Here is a 21,332-nt window from a genome sequence, read left to right as displayed (position 1 = left end):
GAAGGAGAAAGAAAAAGTCGGCAATTGAATTACCGGCTTTTCTATAGAACACCGCTGCGTATTTCTCGCAAATCACACTGCTGGTCCGTGTGTAATCCGTATTTTTCTCGCCCCCATAGACTTTCATTGGTGATTTTTTTTGCGCAATACGGTGACAAATGCAGAATGCTGCGATTTTCTACGGCCGTACAAGACCGTATAATACGGATCAGTAAAATACGGCTGATAGGAGCTGGGCCATAGAGAATTATTGTACCTTATGCTATCCATATTTTCAGTGCCTCTCATACGTCCGTAAAACTCGCTAGTGTGACGCCGGCCTAAAAAAAAAGTAAATAAATAAGTAATTCGCAAATACAATTGATTATGTCCCTATTCGGATAGTAGGATTAAAGCCATTAAAAGGAAGAGAAAATGTAACAAAATTTTTTTTTTAGTTTGCATTTTCCACTTGCACATACCTTAAGGCTATATTCACACGTTGGGTTTTTGGGTTTCTGCTGCTTTTTTTTGGCAGGCAAAACCTGATCTCTTTGTCAGTAAAGAAGCTGCTTACAAAAAGCTGACTTTGCTGCATGTTTGTTGCGTTTTTGTTCTCTTGTACATGCTGATAAAGTTTAGTGGCCCCCCAAAAAAATCTTGATGTAACTTCACTAAGGTTTTTGCAGCAAAAACTTGATACCTGGGGTTTTTCTGCTATGTTTTTGCACTTACTCATTTCTTTTATGTGGGTGAAAAAAAGCTGAATAAAAGCTGGAAAAAAAGCTGAAAACATGCTGAAAGAAGTGACATTCTGTAGCTTACAAAAACTTAGCAGTTTTCCAAATCAGTCAGGAAAAAAATACAAAGTGTGTGGTGAGAGTTCTGAAATCTCATAGCTTTTGCTGGTACTGTAAAACACAGCTTAAAAATTGCATTAAAAAAACTCAGCCAAAACGCAACGTGTGAACATGACCTATGGCTATATTCAAACATTCCAAGAAATTGATGAGATTTTCAAGTAAGAACACTCTTGCATGGATGAGTTTTGTGAAAATATTATCTTTTCCTAAAGTGGATTTCCAACTTTTTGGGTTGGATGGTCCCTAGTTTGGAGAGGTTTTCTTTGCGATCTGCTTCAAAGATGTGACATGCATTTTTTTTCACGCAAGATGTTTTTCAAAACTTCTTAAGGCTACTTTCACATTAGCGTCGTGCAATGCGACGTTGCGGCACACCGACGCATACTGTGGAAGCGCCGCACAACGGGAGCAGCGGATGCTGTTTTTCAACGCATCCGCTGCCCCATTGTGAGGTGCGGGGAGGAGGGGGCGGAGTTCCGGCCGCGCATGCGCGGTCGGAAATGGCAGACACGACGCACCAAAAAACGTTACAAGCAACGTTTTTTGGTGGCGACGGTCCGACGCAACACGACGCAACTGTCGCACGACGGTTGCGACGTGTGGCAATGCGTCGCACTGTGTCGCTAATGCAAGTCAATGGAGAAAAAACGCATCCTGCAAGCACTTTTGCAGGATGCGTTTTTTCTACAAAACGACACATAGCGACGTGCAGTGCACGACGCTAATGTGAAAGTAGCCTAAGGGTATGTGCGCACAACATATTTTGCAGTTAGATTCCACAAAGCGCACAGCAATGTGAAAACGACGTTGTCTTTTACTTCTTTCAGTGGCTTCAGGGTTTGGAAAAATTGGCAACTGGCCCATTTTTCCATATGGCTGTCCAAACCCAGCACAAATGTTTTTTTGGACACGCAGCAGATTTCACTTCTAGCCTAATTAATCATCAATGCAGCTGGCAATCATTGATACATTGGCTGGAGGACGCACCTCCTCTATAGATCAGTGCTATTCACTCCAACCACAGTAGAGGCAGGAGATGTTGGGGTGCTGTGAAAGTTTGTGAGGTGAGCAGTATGGGAGTAATGATAATGCCAGGGATGGACATATTTCCGGGAGTGGTCCCCTGTCTCCAGTGACCACGTCTGCTGGATCTGATGATTTCAAAAATTTCAATTTTTGTTGACTTGTGGTTGTTGTAGCCCAGCTCTGTCACCTTTGTCTTGGGGCCCACTGACCAGTACATTTCCATGTTGACCAGTGATGAGGACTACATTAGTTTGGTATCGTTGTGCATATTATGGGCAGGACACAAAGTTCTCGCTCTATGGCTTGCTTCTAAGATCTCAGTAATCCATTGCAGGTAGCGGGGAACTGTCCTCTTCACTTGCACAGTTCTCATCACCATGAAGATGCTCCTCACTTTCGTTGTGTTCGTGTTCAACTTCTATTCTACAGGTAAGATATATTTTTATGATATTGGTGGGTGTGTTTTGGGTTGTTTTTTTTTTTTTACCCCATTGTGTAATGTGCATGCTGTCTTATCTCTGTATATAAGGGCTCAGCCTCTCCTGCATAGAATGCTCCATTGATGCGGCTGCCTCCTGCAACGGCAATGTGACGACCTGCATCGGTGCTGAATTATGTATGTCCACGATTACCCAGACGACAGCTGCTGGTAGGTTCTTCTGTATAACTTGGCTGCCAGCTGTCCTAGACTTCCTTGGACTTGTGGGCTGAAATGGCACAGAGTGGTTTCTCGGGGGTGGTAGGGTTGGCACCAAGACCTAAACAGTTTCCTACTATGGTGAGAAATACTTGCCAACTCTTCTGGAATATCTGTTGATCCTTCCAAATATGAAGACTCCTCCAGGAGCTCTTGGCAAGACTCCCTCCCATGTGAAACCAAAAAATTACTTGGCATACAGTGACTCAAGATGGTTGCCCTTCTTAAACTGGGTATGAAGGAGTTCTGTTGGTGGCATGGAATAGTCATGGTCTAAGTTGTGGCTGCTGCAGACACCAATCTGATGTTTTCTAGAAAGCAGGTAGTTATGATAGTAATTATAGTGAAGCTGCTGCCTGTAAGGGTGAAAATGGAAACCGCCTATCAATAAGATGGCTGATAACTTTCTGACCTATGAAACCTCACTAATTAGCATAATTGGGAGTATTTATCTATTGCACAATGGAGTAACAGGTAGGATGCTGACCACTGCTCCATTCCTTCTTTATGGGGCTAATGGGGGAAAAAGCTGAACACAAATCCAACCTTGAGCATGGAGGCCAGGAAGTCTCAGCATGATGGGGGAGAGGTGACTGCTCCTCAGTCTGGACTCTATTTTATAGTTTTGCCAAATTGTAACAAATGATCCAGCATGTAATTCCACTGCTCTATTACATCCAAATATTTCTTTCAATCATATATATATATATATATATATTTTTTTTTTCCTTAGATGGTCAGAAAACCTTCACTTTTGATAGATATTGTGGAGATGTGGCTCAGTGTAACACAATGGGAAGCCTGACCAGTTACCTGTCCACAGAAACAAATAGTACTTGCTGCAATAAAGACTCCTGCACCCCACCGCAGCCGACCCGTGAGTATCAAAGTCTTGGAATGTCTTGGGTCTTCTCGGTTTTTTTTTTTTTTTTTTTTTTTTTTTTTTTTTTTTTTTTTTACATCCCTAAATCCAAAGGATGTTCCTCTACATCCACCAACTTTTCCCCCAGGTCAAATTCACATGCTGGTGGTCAAGTATGGGCCAAATTGTCTAGATCTGCTGGTGGTCCCTTGGCCATAAACTCAACGGCCTAACCATGGGTCAGGATACCCACGGCTAGCCCATATTATAGACCATTAATTTTGGATGTGAGATCTGACCTATTGAAAGGGGACATAATGTCTAGTGATGGGTGGGCTACTGACGCTACTTGTTTGTCTGTCATGCTTGATCAAGAATATAAGTGGTTGTCATGAACTGTGTAAGGTTTACCTGCACCATGATGGGGCTGGACTGCAGCACCAAAAATGGCCATTAGAAAATTGTTTCTTGGGATGGAGGAAAATTTTAAAGTCTCCTTCCTGAAACTGATCAGTCAAGAATATCGGTGACCTTTTATCCAGTGCACAATCTTATCATACTTGTGCACATTTTGGCAGAGCCAACTGCACATGTGTTCTGTATCAGTGGAGTGTACATCATTGGCAAGCGCCTCTGGCGGCAACTTGTCTCCTACGAAAAATTACAAAAGGATCAGATTTAAAATCCTACCCTATATAAGTGGTCAAAAAATAAGAAATAAAATAAAAAATAGCGATATACTCACCCTCGATGTCCCGCGCAGTGTTCCCGCCTCCACTGCACGCTGCCGTTCGGTTCCTGTAGCTGATGTGCGGCGAAGGACCTCGCCGATGACGTCACTGTCCTGTGATTGGTCGTGAGCGGTCATGTGACCGCTCACGTGACCGTGACGTCACGGAAGGTCCTGCGCGCACACACCAGCTATAGGAAGACGAACGGATGCCGCTGATGAGATGTCTGGGTGAGTATAAGCATTTTTTTATTTTTTTTATTATTTTTAAACATTCTATCTTTTACTATAGATGCTGCATAAGCTGCATCTATAGTAAAAAGTTGGTCACACTTGTCAAACAGTATGTTTGACAAGTGTGACCAACTTGTCAGTCAGTTTTCCAAGCGATGCTACTGATCGCTTGGAAAACTTTAGCATTCTGCAAGCTAATTACGCTTGCAGAATGCTAAAAAAACGCGAAAAAAAACGCAAAAAAAGCGGATTTCTTGCAGAAAATTTCCGGTTTTCTTCAGGAAATTTCTGCAAGAAATCCTGAACGTGTGCACATACCCTTAAAAACATATTGGAGTTGAACGAAGGATCTAGAGGACCTCCATACACTAGATAATGGTTCAGTGCCGCAAAACTTTGGATTTATAAATTTTCTTAGAATGTTAGTATGGGCCCATCAAACTTCATTATTTTTAAAAACATATATTTAAAAAATTTAAAAAAATGAAAATTCTCATGGTGTCACAAGTGAAAAAATAAGGAACACTTGGTGTCACAGACGAAAGGAAAAAAATAACTGATTTCTTTCCAGTGACTAAAAGAAAGGCATCAGAAAACTCGGTGCAGTGTGAAGTCTGTCTTGCCCATAGTACAACCCAGTGTCTTCCTTCAAATGTAAGAAATTGTACAGGAGATGAGAAGTATTGTGCAGTGTACAAGATAAAGAGTGGTACAGGTAGGTGAACAGGACTGGTGCATGCTGCGAATACCAAAAATTGGTTACAGGACCATTCTGCATAGTTCGAACTCAAATTTTTGGACCTTCCTTCGAAAATGTTGACAGAGCTCATTAAACTTCTCCCTTAAATTCTTTTAAATTTTTTATTTTTTTTTTTTCTTCAGAAAATACTGTCATTATGGGCTGCGCCAGTGAGTCTTTTTGCCGATCAGCTCAAAGTCAAAAACTCGTCAATGGAAAGAACATTCAAGTGGTGGCAAGTTGTATACGAAATAGGAGTGACAGTCTGAAGGCCCAAGTCTTCTATCTTCTCCCTCTTCTGGGGGTATTGGTTCATGGTGTCTAAAAGATATATATTTTTGTCCATGCTGGGTGCTGCAGGAAGGACTCGTGGGACTGACTCTTATCTAGAGCGATGGGGGTAATATTTAAATTCTGCGGCTACTGAAGTCAGAAACATTTTTTGATATTAACAGTTGTACAAATTTTCTATGAAGGGGTTTTGTATCTTTGTCAATGTGACTTAATAAATATAAATTATGAAGTATTTTTGATGTTCATGATGCTGTCTTCTGCCCAGAAACTGATCATGGTGGGATTATGATGCTTGAGGTTGCATGCGTTTTTTTTTTTTGTTTAATTGCCTTTTGCTGTCTTCTCTGTAGAAACTGGTGTTCTGGTCCTTCTGCACCAAAGCTGGTGGCCACAGTAATATAAAGTGGCAAGTGTGAACCATGCCTTCACAACACGGGGGTGGTGTTTGGGTGTGCCACACTAGGCTTCCTTTGCCAGCACTGATGCCAGAGAATCATGAGGTGAATGTAGGGCAGCAATTGGGGGGGTGTCACTTTTCAGTGTGGGATGGAGGAACTCTTTAACGGTGGGCTCACACTTTGCTCTGTGTATTCTGCTCTATGAACCTTAAACTATATTGACCGAAAGTTAAAACAAGCACCAAACTGATCCTGGTTTTTCGTGAGGAAGTGTCATTCTTCCAAACATGTCTACTAACGTATGTCTAATTTTCTCAAATTGGGGTCTTCAATAATCGACAGCACAAACAAATCCTGGTTTCTATCTTTTGGGAAGAGTGAGAAATCCATATTAATTGGCAGAGGGTCAGAACACAGTGCAGACTGACCATCGGCTCAGCGTGTGTGGTCAGTCTGAGCATTGTGTTGCGATACCTGACGATTTGTTCAGCTGTCTGACTTTTCCTTTGTTTCAGTAATGGGAAAAGTCTGTCATGCCTGAATAAAAAAAACTTTACCCATAGAGATGAAGTAGATTCCTGGTAGTTGTTGTTGTGAAAAAGCTTCTCAAATTTATTGGGATTTACTTCATCTTCAAGACTTGTGTGATTTCTGCATAGCGAGATGCCTGACTTGTGTCAAGAGTTGTATAATACTTAATTACTACCTATATTTAGTCTTGGCGTAAGGCCAGTTTCACACATGGGATTTGTGCCTGCATTAAACATCCGTGGGATCCATGATTGCAATCCACATCCTACCCCTTTTCAGACTTGTCCAATAGTCCTGTCCAGATGGTAGCTCCCACCCCTTGTCTCTCTTCAGGGTCAGCTCGCCAAACTCGGGACTGTTAGGATATACCTCCTGTCCAACAACGTTTCTTCAGGACACTAAATTTTTGGGGAGCAGAGAACCTTCAGATCCCAACTCCTCCCTTCCATCTTTGTAGAGACTGAAGGATCTTCTCAGATCTTGAAGCGGAGACCAGCTCAGGAGCATGGATGTAGAGGACATCATATGAGGTTGGCAAAGAGCTTGTTTGCACTCAGCGTTTAGGGTCCCCATATAGTTAGAAGAAGCCTTACTGTACTAAATAAAGCATTGGACAGTGGCACATGATGGTCCTTAGTGACCCAACATGCCATGGGTGGGCATCCTAATGGAGCGCTCTACAGCAGCACTTGCTACCATACGCTTGAATGGGAAGTGAGCACATGTGTTGACATCTTATCCAGCCTAAGGTTGAATGTAGGAGCATCACAGCCAACCAGGCAGGTGAGGGGCCCGCTGGCACCAGTGCAAACTTCAACTGAAGTCCACGTACACGCCTTCAGTTGAAGTGTATTGCAATGCAGAGACATGTGCCCCCACTAGGTTCATGCACTGCAATACATTCTGCCGACCAATCAAAGGTCAGCAGCTGATGTCGGCATGCACATAGAAGTGAAATCACACGCTCCCATTGCTTGTAAGGGGTCAGCTGCTCAATTCAGAAGGTGATGTAGGGGGGAACAGAAGGAAGGTGAGTAGAACCAAAGAACAGCAGCAGGATGGGGCCCAGACTGGGGAACATGTATACCAGGGGCCCCATTGGGCTCTAATTACACCACTTGATATGTGGATCTAACTTTTGAAGGATCCTATATACATTTTATTTTTTAAAATATGCAAATAGGTGAAGACATTTTTATGATCTAAAAATACCCCAAATCTACATAACTCCAGCACCACCATAGGTCTGTGATCTCATGGCAGGAATGAGAGCGGCCCAGCCTGTTCTGTTCAGCAGACACCCTTATAATTGACAGTTGTGTAATGTCAGTAACTTAAGTACAAATGCAATCAGGAACCACAGGCTCAAAATTGGAGCTTGAGTCTGCACCCGCGATGAAGACGCTACTGGTAATACTCTATGGTGTGACCTTCATCACCGCAGGTGAGTGACTGCTCTGAGGCACCCGGGGACATCGTACAACTGCAGAACCTTATTTAGATTGTGTATTACAGGGCAGGCAGTTTATTCTGTCATTCAATATTTCTAGGTAATTATGGTCTTATCATAAGGAACCAACATCAGAAGCGCTGCAGAGCTACTCTATGCGCACACGGAGGCGGTCATAAAGGAAGTGTTTTCTAGTGGAAAACCAGTTCAGGAAACTCTCCTCCTCTGCAGGTTTTTTTTTTTTTTGAAGTCTTGTTTCCTAAAGTTGTTCACGTGTGGTGTGGTTTTTTTTTTTTTGTAGCCTTTTAATTGGACCATGCCGAATTCAATGCATATTCTATCAGGATATGCTTTAAAGAGCAAAGTGCATGGCACTTTTTCGGTTCTTGGCCACTAGAGGTTTATCATAACCTGAAGTAGAAGAAAAATTATGTAACCAGCAAAGTAGGTTTATCAAGGAAATTAATAGGAAGAGTTTTAAGCATATTTGAGGTATGGTGTTCTTGAAATGATAAAAAAAATAAAAAATTTTCATTGTGTGAATATATTCTTGAGGTGCCATCCTGTGATGGTCGTAAGTGAGTGCAACCACCTAGGCCACGATGGAGTCTGGCTAGCTGGTCAACACTTTGCTTGAAGACCAGATGACATCAAGTTGTAGTCAACTATCAACCAGTTCTGTGGAGTCAGTAAGCCAAGGGACCAGCTAATAAGTAATTTCCTGTAGTGAAATGGTAACGTCACCATATCAGTTTTTTTTTTATATAGTTTGGGGACTCCGATTTCTTGAACACAAATATATTAACATTTCTAAATTTGTCTTACGTCCTATGAAAGTTAGAAAAATTATCCGCCAATTTATTGAGTAGAGCTGAGCAAATTTAGCAAAATCCGGTTCGGATTACGATCGCCGGCGAATATTGTATTTGCAATATTCACCGCACGTCATTGGAGTCTATGGGACTAGAGTTGAGCGAATATGTTCGGAACCGATCGTTGTACAAAAATTCGGCACGAATAGGGCAAATTCCGATTCAGTGATCGATTCTGAACATATTCATCCAACTCTACTACTGAGCTGGTTTATTCAGTGGGCACTGGAGAGTGATTACTACCATTGGACCAAAAACCGAATAAAACTGTTGAAGTCGTTAAATTCCACAGTCAAGAGTGACCATGGCATTTTTAAGACCTCCACTATGGTGCCAATCGCTCTGGAGGCCATTGGCTTTTCTTGCAGGGGATTTGTTGGGAGCCAATGGGTTGCGACTAGTAGTCTGGGTTGCCACATTAGTAGTCTGTCGTTACCGGACCAGAGCACTAGGAACCTCCTCCCTGCCGTCATGCCCAGACCCTTTAATGATTAGCAATCATGAATTATCATTTGATACTCATGGTAGCAAACCAAGCAGAATAATCAGAAGAATTGTGGATGTCTGTAGGTTCAAGTGGGTTCCAAATGCTTTGGTCTGATAACGATGGACTACCGATGTCCCTTGGACCAGAGTTTGGCAACGTTTTGCTCAACTCAAATTGGAACCCCATAGTCAATGAATGGAGGTTGAGAGTGCGCACCCTAAACTTGACTGTTGGGGCTCCAGTGGTTGGACCCCGGCTATCAGCAAATAATTCCCTGTCTGTCAACGAATGCAAACATGTAAAGTTTAATTCTAGAGGCTAAACAAATTGTTGATTGTGCCGATGTGGAAGGTAACCTCTATGTGATAATTAATGAGAATAAGCGGATTATGTATTTTAGTCTCCTCCTTGATATGTGAGACCTGCACTGGGGAAAATGCAGCTACGTGCTCCGGCTCTAAAAACGAATGCGACCCCTCGGTGACTTCATGTATGAGCAGCATGCACCACATATCATACAGTAAGTGGGAAAGAATCTGAGAAAATGGACTGAAGTCAGTCCGAGTAATAACCATAGGGGGAGGAGATACCACAATTTATTTTTATTAATTTTCTTATTTAATAAGCAACTGTCTAAATAATTGTTATTAAAAATTGTCTACCACTTTCCTGCTGCAGAATGTCAGTAAATCCTTCAACCAGCTGAGTTCTCTGCAAAACTGATAGAAATCCATCAGTACTTCTGGTTCTGACAACTTTTTCTGCTTTCTCTCTCATTTTTCTGGATTCTTTGTTTTCGAGATAAGGGAATTGACTGATAAACAGATTTCCACAATGTGGACAGGGAGAAAAGTATCTACAGTCTCAGGGAGGGCGGAGAAACAGGCTATAGACAGAGGGAGGCACAAAAATTGAAAATAAGTGCAGGATTGAAGCAGTGTGCTGGGATACATAAGCAGTGAAGACTGCAATACACTGGATACCCATAGGTCTAACATCCAACCTTTATTACTGGGAGAGATACTACTGCGAGTGAAAAAATCAGCTTATTGCTATGTGGGATCAGTAAGTTTGTGTATCCAATCAATTTCAGATGATTGATTTAAAACCAATTACATAAATATGAAGAATAGGCGTATTTTGGTGACGCAGCCATCAGGTGGTGCTATGTTGGGGCAGTGCTACTGACAGTGACAGCTGTTATCTACGGATACAACTGGTCCTGGATTCCATAAAGAGGATCCTCATTTGTAAAAAGAGGCCGCTATCCCACCTTTTATTGGGCAGTGGTGAGATTCACTGCAAACAGCAAACTCCACCTTGGAAGAACCTGGAGGACTTGGCACAATATGGTCTTCTATCATTTGAAATGACACCATGTACTTCCAAATTTCTCCACTAGTGGCCACTGTAGGATAAAAATGCAGCTGCCTACAATATCCACACAGGTTCCATCTGCTAAAAACATAGACATTTGTTGAAGGCCAGTGAAGCTTCACAGAATATGTTGTCCCTTTAAATTTCAGCATCATCTTCCAGAACAAATTCTGTACAAATATCTATAAGTTGGTTCCATAAAATAATCCCTTTTGGGGCACCATTTTCTATGAAGCTTAGCAGAAACGCTAACTATACGTTTCCATTTTTTTATGGACCCATCACCAGCTGATTGTCCAGCTTTTCTAAAGTTAGGTTAGGTTAGGTGATGGCGATCCATTAAAAGGGATTTTCTCATCTGAAAATTCTGGCTATCTTTAACCCTTTCATGACCTTGGGATTTTCCGTTTTTCCGTGTTCGTTTTTCGCTCCCCTCCTTCCCAGAGCCATAACTTTTTTATTTTTCCGTCAATTTGGCCATGTGAGGGCTTATTTTTTGCGGAACGAGTTGTACTTTTGAACGACATCATTGGTTTTAGCATGTCGTGTACTAGAAAACGGGAAAAAAATTCCAAGTGCAGTGAAATTGCAAAAAAAGTGCAGTCCCACACTTGTTTTTTGTTTGGCTTTTTTGCTAGGTTCACTAAGTGCTAAAACTGACCTGCCATTATGATTCTTCAGGTCATTACAAGTTCATAGACACCTAACATGACTAGGTTATTTTTTACCTAAGGGGTGAACAAAAATTCCAAACTTTGCTAAAAAAAAATTGCGCCATTTTCCGATACTCGTAGCGTCTCCATTTTTCATGATCTGAGGTCAGGTTGAGGGCTTATTTTTTGCGTGCCAAGCTGATGTTTTTAATAATACTATTTTGGTGCAGATATGTTCTTTTGATCGCCCGTTATTGCATTTTAATGCAATGTCACAACGACCAAAAAAACGTAATTCTGGTGTTACAAATTTTTTTCTCACTACGCTGTTTAGCGATCAGGTTAATGCTTTTTTTTATTGATCGGGCGATTCTGAACGCGGCGATACCAAATATGTGTAGGTTTGATTTTTTTTTTTTCTTATTGATTTATGTTGATTGGGGCGAAAGGGGGGTGATTTAAACTTTTATATATTTTTTTTTTTTCACATTTTTTTTAACTTATTTTTTTTTTTACTTTTGCCATGCTTCAATAGCCTCCATGGGAGGCTAGAAGCAGGCACAGCGCGATCGGTTCTGCCACATAGCAGCGATCTGCTATGTAGTAGAAAATCAGGTGTGCTGTGAGCGCCGACCACAGGGTGGCGCTCATAGCTGCTGGGGATCAGTAACCATAGAGGTCTCAAGGACCTCTATGGTTACAATACTGAAGCATCGCCGACCTCCGATCATGTGACGGGGGTCGGCGATGCCATCATTTCCGGCCGCCCGGCCGGATGCGCTAGTTAAATGCCGCTGTCTGCTTTTGACAGCGGCATTTAACTAGTTAATAGGCGCGGGCAGATCGCGATTCTGCCCGCGCCTATTACGGGCACATGTCAGCTGTTCAAAACAGCTGACATGTCCTGGCTTTGATGCGGGCTCACCGCCAGAGCCCGCATCAAAGAGGGGTTTCTGACCTCGGACGTACTATCCCGTCCGAGGTCAGAAAAGGGTTAAAGGGTTATTCCCAACTTTGGAGATGGATCTTGTCGGATAGTGATTGTAAAGACAAGCACTTTTACACTTTGCCATTGATCAAAATTTGCAACCATTCTTGAGATATTAACACTTTTCTTTTGTTTACAGCTTGTTACCTAGGAGACCGACCACTGCTGCTGTCTAGCTTGTAAGCACTGTTCTAAAGCTTGGGAGATCCTAGCATGTTTCAAAGAACCTGGTGAGCTTCATAAGCGCTTCCAAGCTCAATAGAAGAAAATCTTGTAAGCACAGTGCATTTCTGCAATGTAGCAGCGGTAGTCGGTCTCCAAGGCAACGAGCTGTAAATAAGTGTTAATATCTCAAGAATGTTTGCAAATTTTAATAAGCGGCAAATTGCTAAATTGCTTGTATTTACAAGAACTATCCAACAATATATATTTAATACGTTTGTGATCACCCCCCTTTAGGGCAGAGGTTTACTATCACCAACATGAAGCTTTAAGATACAACTGTGAAAAAAATCGGAGACAGTTTCAGAAATCAGAGATGGAGCCCAGCTTTGGTCTGATATACAGTGCCTTAGGCTATGTGCACACGTAGGAAATGTGGTGCAGCATTTTCTGCACTAAATCTGCATCTCCTGGCAGAATCCGTAGGTGCGTTTTTTATGCCTTTTTAGTGCATTTTTTGTGCAGATTTTATTTCTATAATGGAGGGGTGCAGAAACGCTGCAGAACTGCACAAAAGAAGTGACATGCACTTCTTGGAAATCTGCAGCGTTTCTGCGCAGATTTTTCTGCACCATATGCACAGCTTTTTTTTTTTCACATTGATTTACATTGAACTGTAAATCACAGTGCAGTTCTGCAGCGTTTCTGCTGCAGAAAAATCTGCTGCAGATCTGCACCAATTCTGCACTAAATCTGCATCGTGTGCACATACCCTAAAAGTAGTATTCAACCCCCTGCAGATTTAGCAGGTTTAATAAGATGCAAATAAGTTAGAGACTTCAAACAAGAGCAGGATTTATTAACAGATGCATAAATCTTACAAACCAAAAAGTGTTGTTGCTCAGTTAAATTTTTATACATTTTAAACATAAAAGTGTGGGTCAATTATTATTCAACCCCTAGGTTTAATATTTTGTGGAATAATCTTTGTTTGCAATTACAGCTAATAATCGTCTTTTATAAGACCTGATCAGGCCGGCACAGGTCTCTGGAGTTATCTTGGCCCACTCCTCCATGCAGATCTTCTCCAAGTTATCTAGGTTCTTTTAGTGTCTCATGTGGACTTTAATCTTGAGCTCCTTCCACAAGTTTTCAATTGGGTTAAGGTCAGGAGACTGACTAGGCCACTGCAACACCACCTTGATTTTTTTGCCTCTTGAACCAGGCCTTGGTTTTCTTGGCTGTGTGCTTTGGGTCATTGTCTTGTTGGAAGATGAAATGACGACCCATCTTAAGATCCTTGATGGAGGAGCGGAGGTTCTTGGCCAAAATCTCCAGGTAGGCCGTGCTATCCATCTTCCCATGGATGCGGACCAGATGGCCAGGCCCCTTGGCTGAGAAACAGCCCCACAGCATGATGCTGCCACCACCATGCTTGACTGTAGGGATGGTATTCTTGGGGTCGTATGCAGTGCCATCCAGTCTCCAAACGTCACGTGTGTGGTTGGCACCAAAGATCTCGATCTTGGTCTCATCAGACCAGAGAACCTTGAACCAGTCAGTCTCAGAGTCCTCCAAGTGATCATGAGCAAACTGTAGACGAGCCTTGACATGACACTTTGAAAGTAAAGGTACCTTACGGGCTCTTCTGGAACGGAGACCATTGCGGTGGAGTACGTTACTTATGGTATTGACTGAAACCAATTTCCCCACTGCCATGAGATCTTCCCGGAGCTCCTTCCTTGTTGTCCTTGGGTTAGCCTTGACTCTTCAGACAAGCCTGGCCTCGGCACGGGAGGAAACTTTCAAAGGCTGTCCAGGCCGTGGAAGGCTAACAGTAGTTCCATAAGCCTTCCACTTCCGGATGATGCTCCCAACAGTGGAGACAGGTAGGCCCAACTCCTTGGAAAGGGTTTTGTACCCCTTGCCAGCCTTGTGACCCTCCACGATCTTGTCTCTGATGGCCTTGGAATGCTCCTTTGTCTTCCCCATGTTGACCATGTATGAGTGCTGTTCACAAGTTTGGGGAGGGTCTTAAATAGTCAGAAAAGGCTGGAAAAAGAGATAATTAATCCAAACATATGAAGCTCATTGTTCTTTGTGCCTGACCTACTTCTTAATACTTTAGGGGAACCAAACAGAATTCTGGTGGGTTGAGGGGTTGAATAATAAATGACCCTCTGAAAAAACTTTTCCCAATTTAAAAAAAAAATAAACAAAGAAATAACATTCTTTTTTGCTGCAGTGCATTTCACACTTCCAGGCTGATCTACAGTCCAAATGTCACAATGCCAAGTTAATTCCAAATGTGTAAACCTGCTAAATCTGCAGGGGGTTGAATACTACTTGTAGGCACTGTAACATGGGAGATATTACATATATGATAGAAAGATATCTGATGCTAACACCACAGTTTCACTTGATGTATCACTAGAAACCATGAATGTAAAGATGGCTCGAAAATCCTGCGGCTTTCCCGAGATTTGTAACCTGTCCTATTCGTTCACCTTAAATGACGTACATATGGCATCGGAAGACAAATGCTGCAATTCAGACAATTGTAACAAGGACATTCCACAGGGTGAGTATACATGATAGATAGATGATGGGTAGATAATAGATGATAGGTTTATAGGTAGATGGATGATAGGTAAATAGATGATAGGTAGGTACAGTACAGAGCAAAAGTTTGGACACACCTTCTCATTTAAAGATTTGTCTGTATTTTCATGACTATGAAAATTGTACATTCACACTGAAGGCATCAAAACTATGAATTAACACATGTGGAATTATATACTTAATTTCAGTTGTTTCACAATTTTTTGTTATGTCTTATATTCTAGGTTCTTCAAAGTAGCCACCTTTTGCTTTGATGACTGCTTTGCACACTCTTGGCATTCTCTTGATGAGCTTCAAGAGGTAGTCACCGTGAATGGTCTTCCAACAATCTTGAAGGAGTTCCCAGAGATGCTTAGCACTTGTTGGCCCTTTTGCCTTCACTCTGCGGTCCAGCTCACCCCAAACCATCTCGAATGGGTTCAGGTCTGGTGACTGTGGAGGCCAGGTCATCTGTCTTAGCACCCCATCACTCTCCTTCTTGGTCAAATAGCCCTTACACAGGCTGGAGGTGTGCTTGGGGTCATTGTCCTGTTGAAAAATAAACGATGGTCCAACTAAACGCAAACCGGATGGAATAGCATGCAGCTGCAAGATGCTGTGGTAGCCATGCTGGTTCAGTATGCCTTCAATTTTGAATAAATCCCCAACAGTGTCACCAGCAAAGCACCATCACACCTCCTCCTCCATGCTTCACGGTGGGAACCATGCATGTTGTATCCATCGGTTCAACCTTTTCAGTGTCGCACAAAGACACGGTGGTTGGAACCAAATATCTCAAATTTGGACTCATCAGACCAAAGCACAGATTTCCACTGGTCTAATGTCCATTCCTTGTGTTCTTTAGCCAAAACATGTCTCTTCTGCTTGTTGCCTGTCCTTAGCAGTGGTTTCCTAGCAGCTATTTTACCATGAAGGCCTGCTGCACAAAGTCTCCTCTTAAGGCCGGGGTCACACTAGACCGTAATACGGACGAGTGCTATGCGATAAAAAATCGCATAGCACTCGGCCCAATGTTAATCTATGGTTCAGCTCCCATCATCCGATATTTTCTCCACCGTATTTCGGATCCGAGGGAACTCGCAGCAGGCTGCGATTGTCAGCGTATCTCGGCCGAGACTCGCCAATGCAAGTCTATGGGTGCGAGAAAAAATCGGATTACACACGGACCATGCGTGTGCATTGCGAGAAATACGCAGCGGTGTTCTATAGAAAAGCCGGTAATTCAATTGCCGGCTTTGCATTTCTCCTTCACAAACCCGACAGGATATGAGACATGGTTTACATACAGTAAACCATCTCATATCCCCCTTTTTTTTGCATATTCCACACTACTAATGTTAGTAGTGTGTATGTGCAAAATTTGGGCGCTGTAGCTGCTAAAATAAAGGGTTAAATGGCGGAAAAAATTGGCGTGGGCTCCCGCGCAATTTTCTCCGCCAGAGTGGTAAAGCCAGTGACTGAGGGCAGATATTAATAGCCTAGAGAGGGTCAATGGTTATTGGCCCCCCCGTGGCTAAAAACATCTGCCCCCAGCCACCCCAGAAAAGGCACATCTGGAAGATGCGCCTATTCTGGCACTTGGCCACTCTCTTCCCACTCCCTGTAGCGGTGGGATATGGGGTAATGAAGGGTTAATGCCACCTTGCTATTGGAAGGTGACATTAAGCCAGATTAATAATGGAGAGGCGTCAATTATGACACCTATCCATTATTAATCCAATTGTTTGAAAGGGTTAAAAAACACACACACACACACACACACACACACACACACACACACACACACACACACACACACACACACACACACACTTTAAAAGTATTTTAATGAAATAAACGCAGCGGTTGTTTTAATAATTTATTGCTCTCTCAATCCATTTTCAGACCCTCGCTTGGCAAAACAATAAACACACAAGATACATACCTTCTGATGTCAGATCACGTCCAACGAGGTAATCCATCTGGAGGGGTTAACTAATATTACAGGCACGAGCTGCGATAAACCACTCGCTCGTGCCTGTAATCCCCGGGTGCTGAAAGGAAAGCAGTGATCTATACTTACATTCAGTCGCGGTGATGCGCCCCCTGGTGGATGTCCTCATATGACCTGGAGCGTGGGAAAAAGTTCCCAGGCTGCAGTTCATGAGAACATCCAGCAGGGGCGCATCACCGCAACTCAATGTAAGTATAGATCACAGCTTTCCTTTCAGCACCCGGGGATTACAGGCACGAGCGAGTGGTTTATCGCAGCTCGTGCCTGTAATATTAGTTAACCCCTCCAGATGGATTACCTCGTTGGACGTGATAAGACATCAGAAGGTATGTATATTGTGTGTTTATTGTTTTGCCAAGCGAGGGTCTGAAAATGGATTGAGAGAGCAATAAATTATTAAAACAACCGCTGTGTTTATTTCATTAAAATACTTTTTAATAATGTGTGTGCGGTTTTTTAACCCTTTCAAACAATTGGATTAATAATGGATAGGTGTCATAATTGACGCCTCTCCATTATTAATCTGGCTTAATGTCACCTTCCAATAGCAAGGTGGCATTAACCCTTCATTACCCCATACCCACCGCTACAGGGAGTGGGAAGAGTTGCCAAGTGCCAGAATAGGCGCATCTTCCAGATGTGCCTTTTCTGGGGTGGCTGGGGGCAGATGTTTTTAGCCACGGGGGGGCCAATAACCATGGACCCTCTCTAGGCTATTAATATCTGCCCTCAGTCACTGGCTTTACCACTCTGGCGGAGAAAATTGCGCGGGAGCCCACGCCAATTTTTTCCGCCATTTAACCCTTTATTTTAGCAGCTACAGCGCCCAAATTTTGCACATACACACTACTAACATTAGTAGTGTGGAATATGCAAAAAAAAAGGGGATATGAGATGGTTTACTGTATGTAAACCATGTCTCATATCCTGTCGGGTTTGTGAAGGAGAAATGCAAAGCCGGCAATTGAATTACCGGCTTTTCACAGATATCGCGCTGAATGAAATATAAATACAGAATATATATATGTGTCTCAATGACATATATATACTGTATATATGTTTTCCCGAACATTTGAGCACATAAATCCATTAGATGTCGGTTTTGCAAGCTTGCGAGAAAATCTCGGCATACGGATGTCACACGGATCATTTGATGCGAGGAAATCGCATCCTCGCACTGCACACGGATCACTGTTTTTGAAACATTTGTGCGATTCTCGGCCGTGAAAAACGGACCGTTTTTTTATACGTTAAGTGTGTCCCCGGCCTAACAGTTGTTGTAGAGATGTGTCTGCTGCTAGAACTCTGTGTGGCATTGACCAGGTCTCTAATTTGAGCTGCTGTTAACCTGCGATTTCTGAGGCTGGTGACTCGGATAAACTTATCCTCAGAAGCAGAGGTGACTCTTGGTCTTCCTTTCCTGGGGTGGTCCTCATATGAGCCAGTTTCTTTGTAGTGCTGGATGGTTTTTGCCACTGCACTTGGGGACACTTTCAAAGTTTTCCCAATTTTTCGGACTGACTGACCTTCATTTCTTAAAGTAATGATGGGCACTCGTTTTTCTTTACTTAGCTGCTTTTTTCTTGCCATAATACAAATTCTATCAGTCTATTCAGTAGGATATCAGCTGTGTATCCACCAGACTTCTGCACAACACAACTGATGGTCCCAACCCTATTTATAAGGCAAGAAATCCCACTTATTAAACCTGACAGGGCACACCTGTGAAGTGAAAACCATTCCCGGTGACTACCTCTTGAAGCTCATCAAGAGAATGCCAAGAGTGTGCAAAGCAGTCATAAAAGCAAAAGGTGGCTACTTTGAAGAACCTAGAATATAAGACATGATTTCAGTTGTTTCACACTTTTTTGTTAAGTATATAATTCCACATGTGTTAATTCATAGTTTTGATGCCTTTAGTGTGAATTTACAATTTTCATAGTCATGAGAATACAGAAAAATCTTTAAATGAGGTGTCCAAACTTTTGCTTTGTACTGTAGATGATGGGTAGATAGATGATGGGTAGATGATAGGTAGATAGATAACACTGGGGAACAATTTGAAAAAAAATTTCTGTTGAATTAGCTTTTTGAGCTGATTTATACTAAAATTGGCATGCTGATTCCAAAAATGTAGTCAGTTTTTTTTCTAGCACGTCAAGTTTTTCCTCCACAACTTACCTGCCAGAGAAGCACAATTGCACTGATATCTGTAATAAGACTTGTTATCTGATTACAATTCGACTCATATAAAGCTACGTGGCAACTTGTAAAAACATGATCGTGTTAAAAAACATATTTGTCATGCCTATTTCTTATATATTTCATTTTTTGTTCATATTTGTACTATTTAAAAAAAAAAACTTTTTAGGTACAGTAGTTTACATATTTTTGAGAAGACAAAAATCCTATAGTTCAAAAACTTGACGTGATAGAGAAAAACTGAGATCATTTCTGGATTCAGCATCCAAAAATTAAGAACAGTTGTCTGACCTAACTCTTAAAAAATTGTGTTCCCCAGTGTAATGGATAGATGATAGGTAGATAGATGATAGATAAATAGTACATAGATAATAAATAGATAAATTTGGACATGATTGCTTTTATCTTCATAGATCTATAAATCACACACGCACTGATCACGTCTTATCTTTCAGTTGCTCCATGGAACTTGACAAAGAACGGGTTGAAATGTCCGTTCTGCTTGCAGGAAGGACTGGATGGCTGTACACCAAAAAATCAGACCCTGTGTACCGGTCTAGAAGTCATGTGCATCAAATTTTCAGGTTACTTAGGCTTTAGAGGTAAACATAACTTGTTTTGGTTCTTTTTCTTTTCCCTTTTCCTTCTTGCCTTATTGCAATGCAAATGCCATTATAATGTTTGCCCCATGCCATATTATACAATATATTATGTTATACTACTCCTGCTATGTAAAATGCTAACCGGTTATTAAGCCCTACATAGTTAGGAACAAATTGTAATGCCTGCATAATGTTTATTGTTGTTGTTATACTACTTGTGGATCCTGCAGGAGTTTCAGGAGGTGCAGACACGACGTCATCAACACTCAACTCCTAATCGGTGTATACAAGCCCCTGATATCATTGGAGCGATCATAAAAGGTTTCTTTTTCCCACCAGTAAAAATCAGAAGCACAGGCTGGAGAGGCAAAAGCTGTGTAGCCCAGCAGAAAGTGTCTGCATCACAGCTAGATAGGAGGTGGGAGTGTTAAGCACTCATTATTATGCTATGTGCACACGATACATTTTTGATGCATTTTCTTACGTGCTTAAATGCTCCAAAAATGCTATGGAATACTAAAGCAAGGTAATTCAATGACAATCCTGAAGTGCTGAGTACATGATCCGTAAATTTCCTTTCATAGTTGCAACATTTTATTTTCTGCAGCATGTCAATTCTTTTTGTGTTTCTGCAGCGTTTTTGACTCATTGGCTTCAATTGAGTCAGTTAGATCTACAGCAAAAAGGTTTGCTTATTTGCTGAAGATTTGCTGCCAAAAACGATGCGATTTGTCAAAGAGAAATGATGTCAAAAGGATGAAGAATGTGTGGGCGGAGAATATGTGCGTGTCTCTGTGTGTGGGCGGAGAATATGTGCTTGTGTCTGTGTGTGGGAGAATGTGCGTGTGTGTAGGCAGAGAATATGTGCATGTGTGTAGGCAGAGAATATGTGCATGTGTGTAGGCAGAGAATATGTGCGTGTGTGTGTGGGCAGAGAATATGTGCGTGTGTGTGTGGGCAGAGAATATGTGCGTGTCTGTGGGCAGAGAATATGTGCGTGTCTGTGTGTGGGCGGAGAATATGTGCTTGTGTCTGTGTGTCGGAGAATGTGCGTGTGTGGGCAGAGAATATGTGCGTTTCTCTGTGTGGTCGGAGAATGTGCGTGTCTCTGTGTGTGGGCGGAGAATATGTGCTTGTGTCTGTGTGTCGGAGAATGTGCGTGTGTGGGCGGAGAATATGTGCGTGTCTCTGTGTGTGGGCGGAGAATGTGCGTGTGTGGGCAGAGAATATGTGCTTGTGTGTGTGTGTGTGTGTGTGTGTGCGTGTCTGTATGGGTGGAGAATGTGTCTGTGTCGGTGAAGAATGTGTGTGGGCGGAGAATGTGCATGTGTGTGGAGAATATGTGCGTGTGTCTCTGTGGGCAGAGATTATGTGCGTGTCTGTGTGGAGAATGTGTGTGTGTGTTTTTATGGGTGGAGAATGTGAGTGTGTGTGGACGGAGAATATGTGCATGTGTATGGGTGGAGAATGTGCGTGTGTCTGTGTGGATGGAGAATATGTGTGTGTGGGTGGAGAATATGTGCGGGTCTCTGTGTGTGGGCGGAGAATATGTGCATGTGTGGGCGGAGAAT

The 21,332-nt window shown here is 42.3% G+C and overlaps 2 protein-coding genes across 2 annotated transcripts in view; both read left to right on the top strand.

Moving 5' to 3' along the window:
* The first annotated feature begins 1,772 nt into the window (after window positions 1-1,772).
* LOC143768661 (uncharacterized) lies at window positions 1,773-5,656 on the top strand. Its single transcript, XM_077257304.1, has 6 exons — window positions 1,773-1,906; window positions 2,203-2,297; window positions 2,398-2,517; window positions 3,299-3,442; window positions 4,963-5,106; window positions 5,274-5,656. Exons 2-6 carry the CDS (start codon window positions 2,246-2,248, stop codon window positions 5,453-5,455), a joined length of 642 nt encoding a protein of 213 aa, XP_077113419.1. The 5' UTR covers window positions 1,773-1,906; window positions 2,203-2,245; the 3' UTR covers window positions 5,456-5,656.
* A 2,024-nt stretch (window positions 5,657-7,680) lies between these two features.
* The window catches only part of LOC143768660 (phospholipase A2 inhibitor NAI-like), a 45,652-nt gene continuing 32,000 nt past the window's right edge, over window positions 7,681-21,332 (top strand). Inside the window, exons 1-4 of the mRNA XM_077257302.1 lie at window positions 7,681-7,797; window positions 9,563-9,682; window positions 14,777-14,923; window positions 19,615-19,761. Of these exons, the coding sequence (XP_077113417.1) occupies window positions 7,698-7,797; window positions 9,563-9,682; window positions 14,777-14,923; window positions 19,615-19,761 (514 nt within the window). The 5' untranslated portion in view covers window positions 7,681-7,697. The remainder of the gene's footprint in view (window positions 7,798-9,562; window positions 9,683-14,776; window positions 14,924-19,614; window positions 19,762-21,332) is intronic.

This window comes from Ranitomeya variabilis, chromosome 4 (genome assembly GCF_051348905.1).
Source record: "Ranitomeya variabilis isolate aRanVar5 chromosome 4, aRanVar5.hap1, whole genome shotgun sequence".
NCBI classification, from domain to species: domain Eukaryota; kingdom Metazoa; phylum Chordata; class Amphibia; order Anura; family Dendrobatidae; genus Ranitomeya; species Ranitomeya variabilis.
The sequence above is the reverse complement of the archived record's forward strand: the minus strand, read 5'-3'. Positions and strand labels throughout refer to the sequence as shown.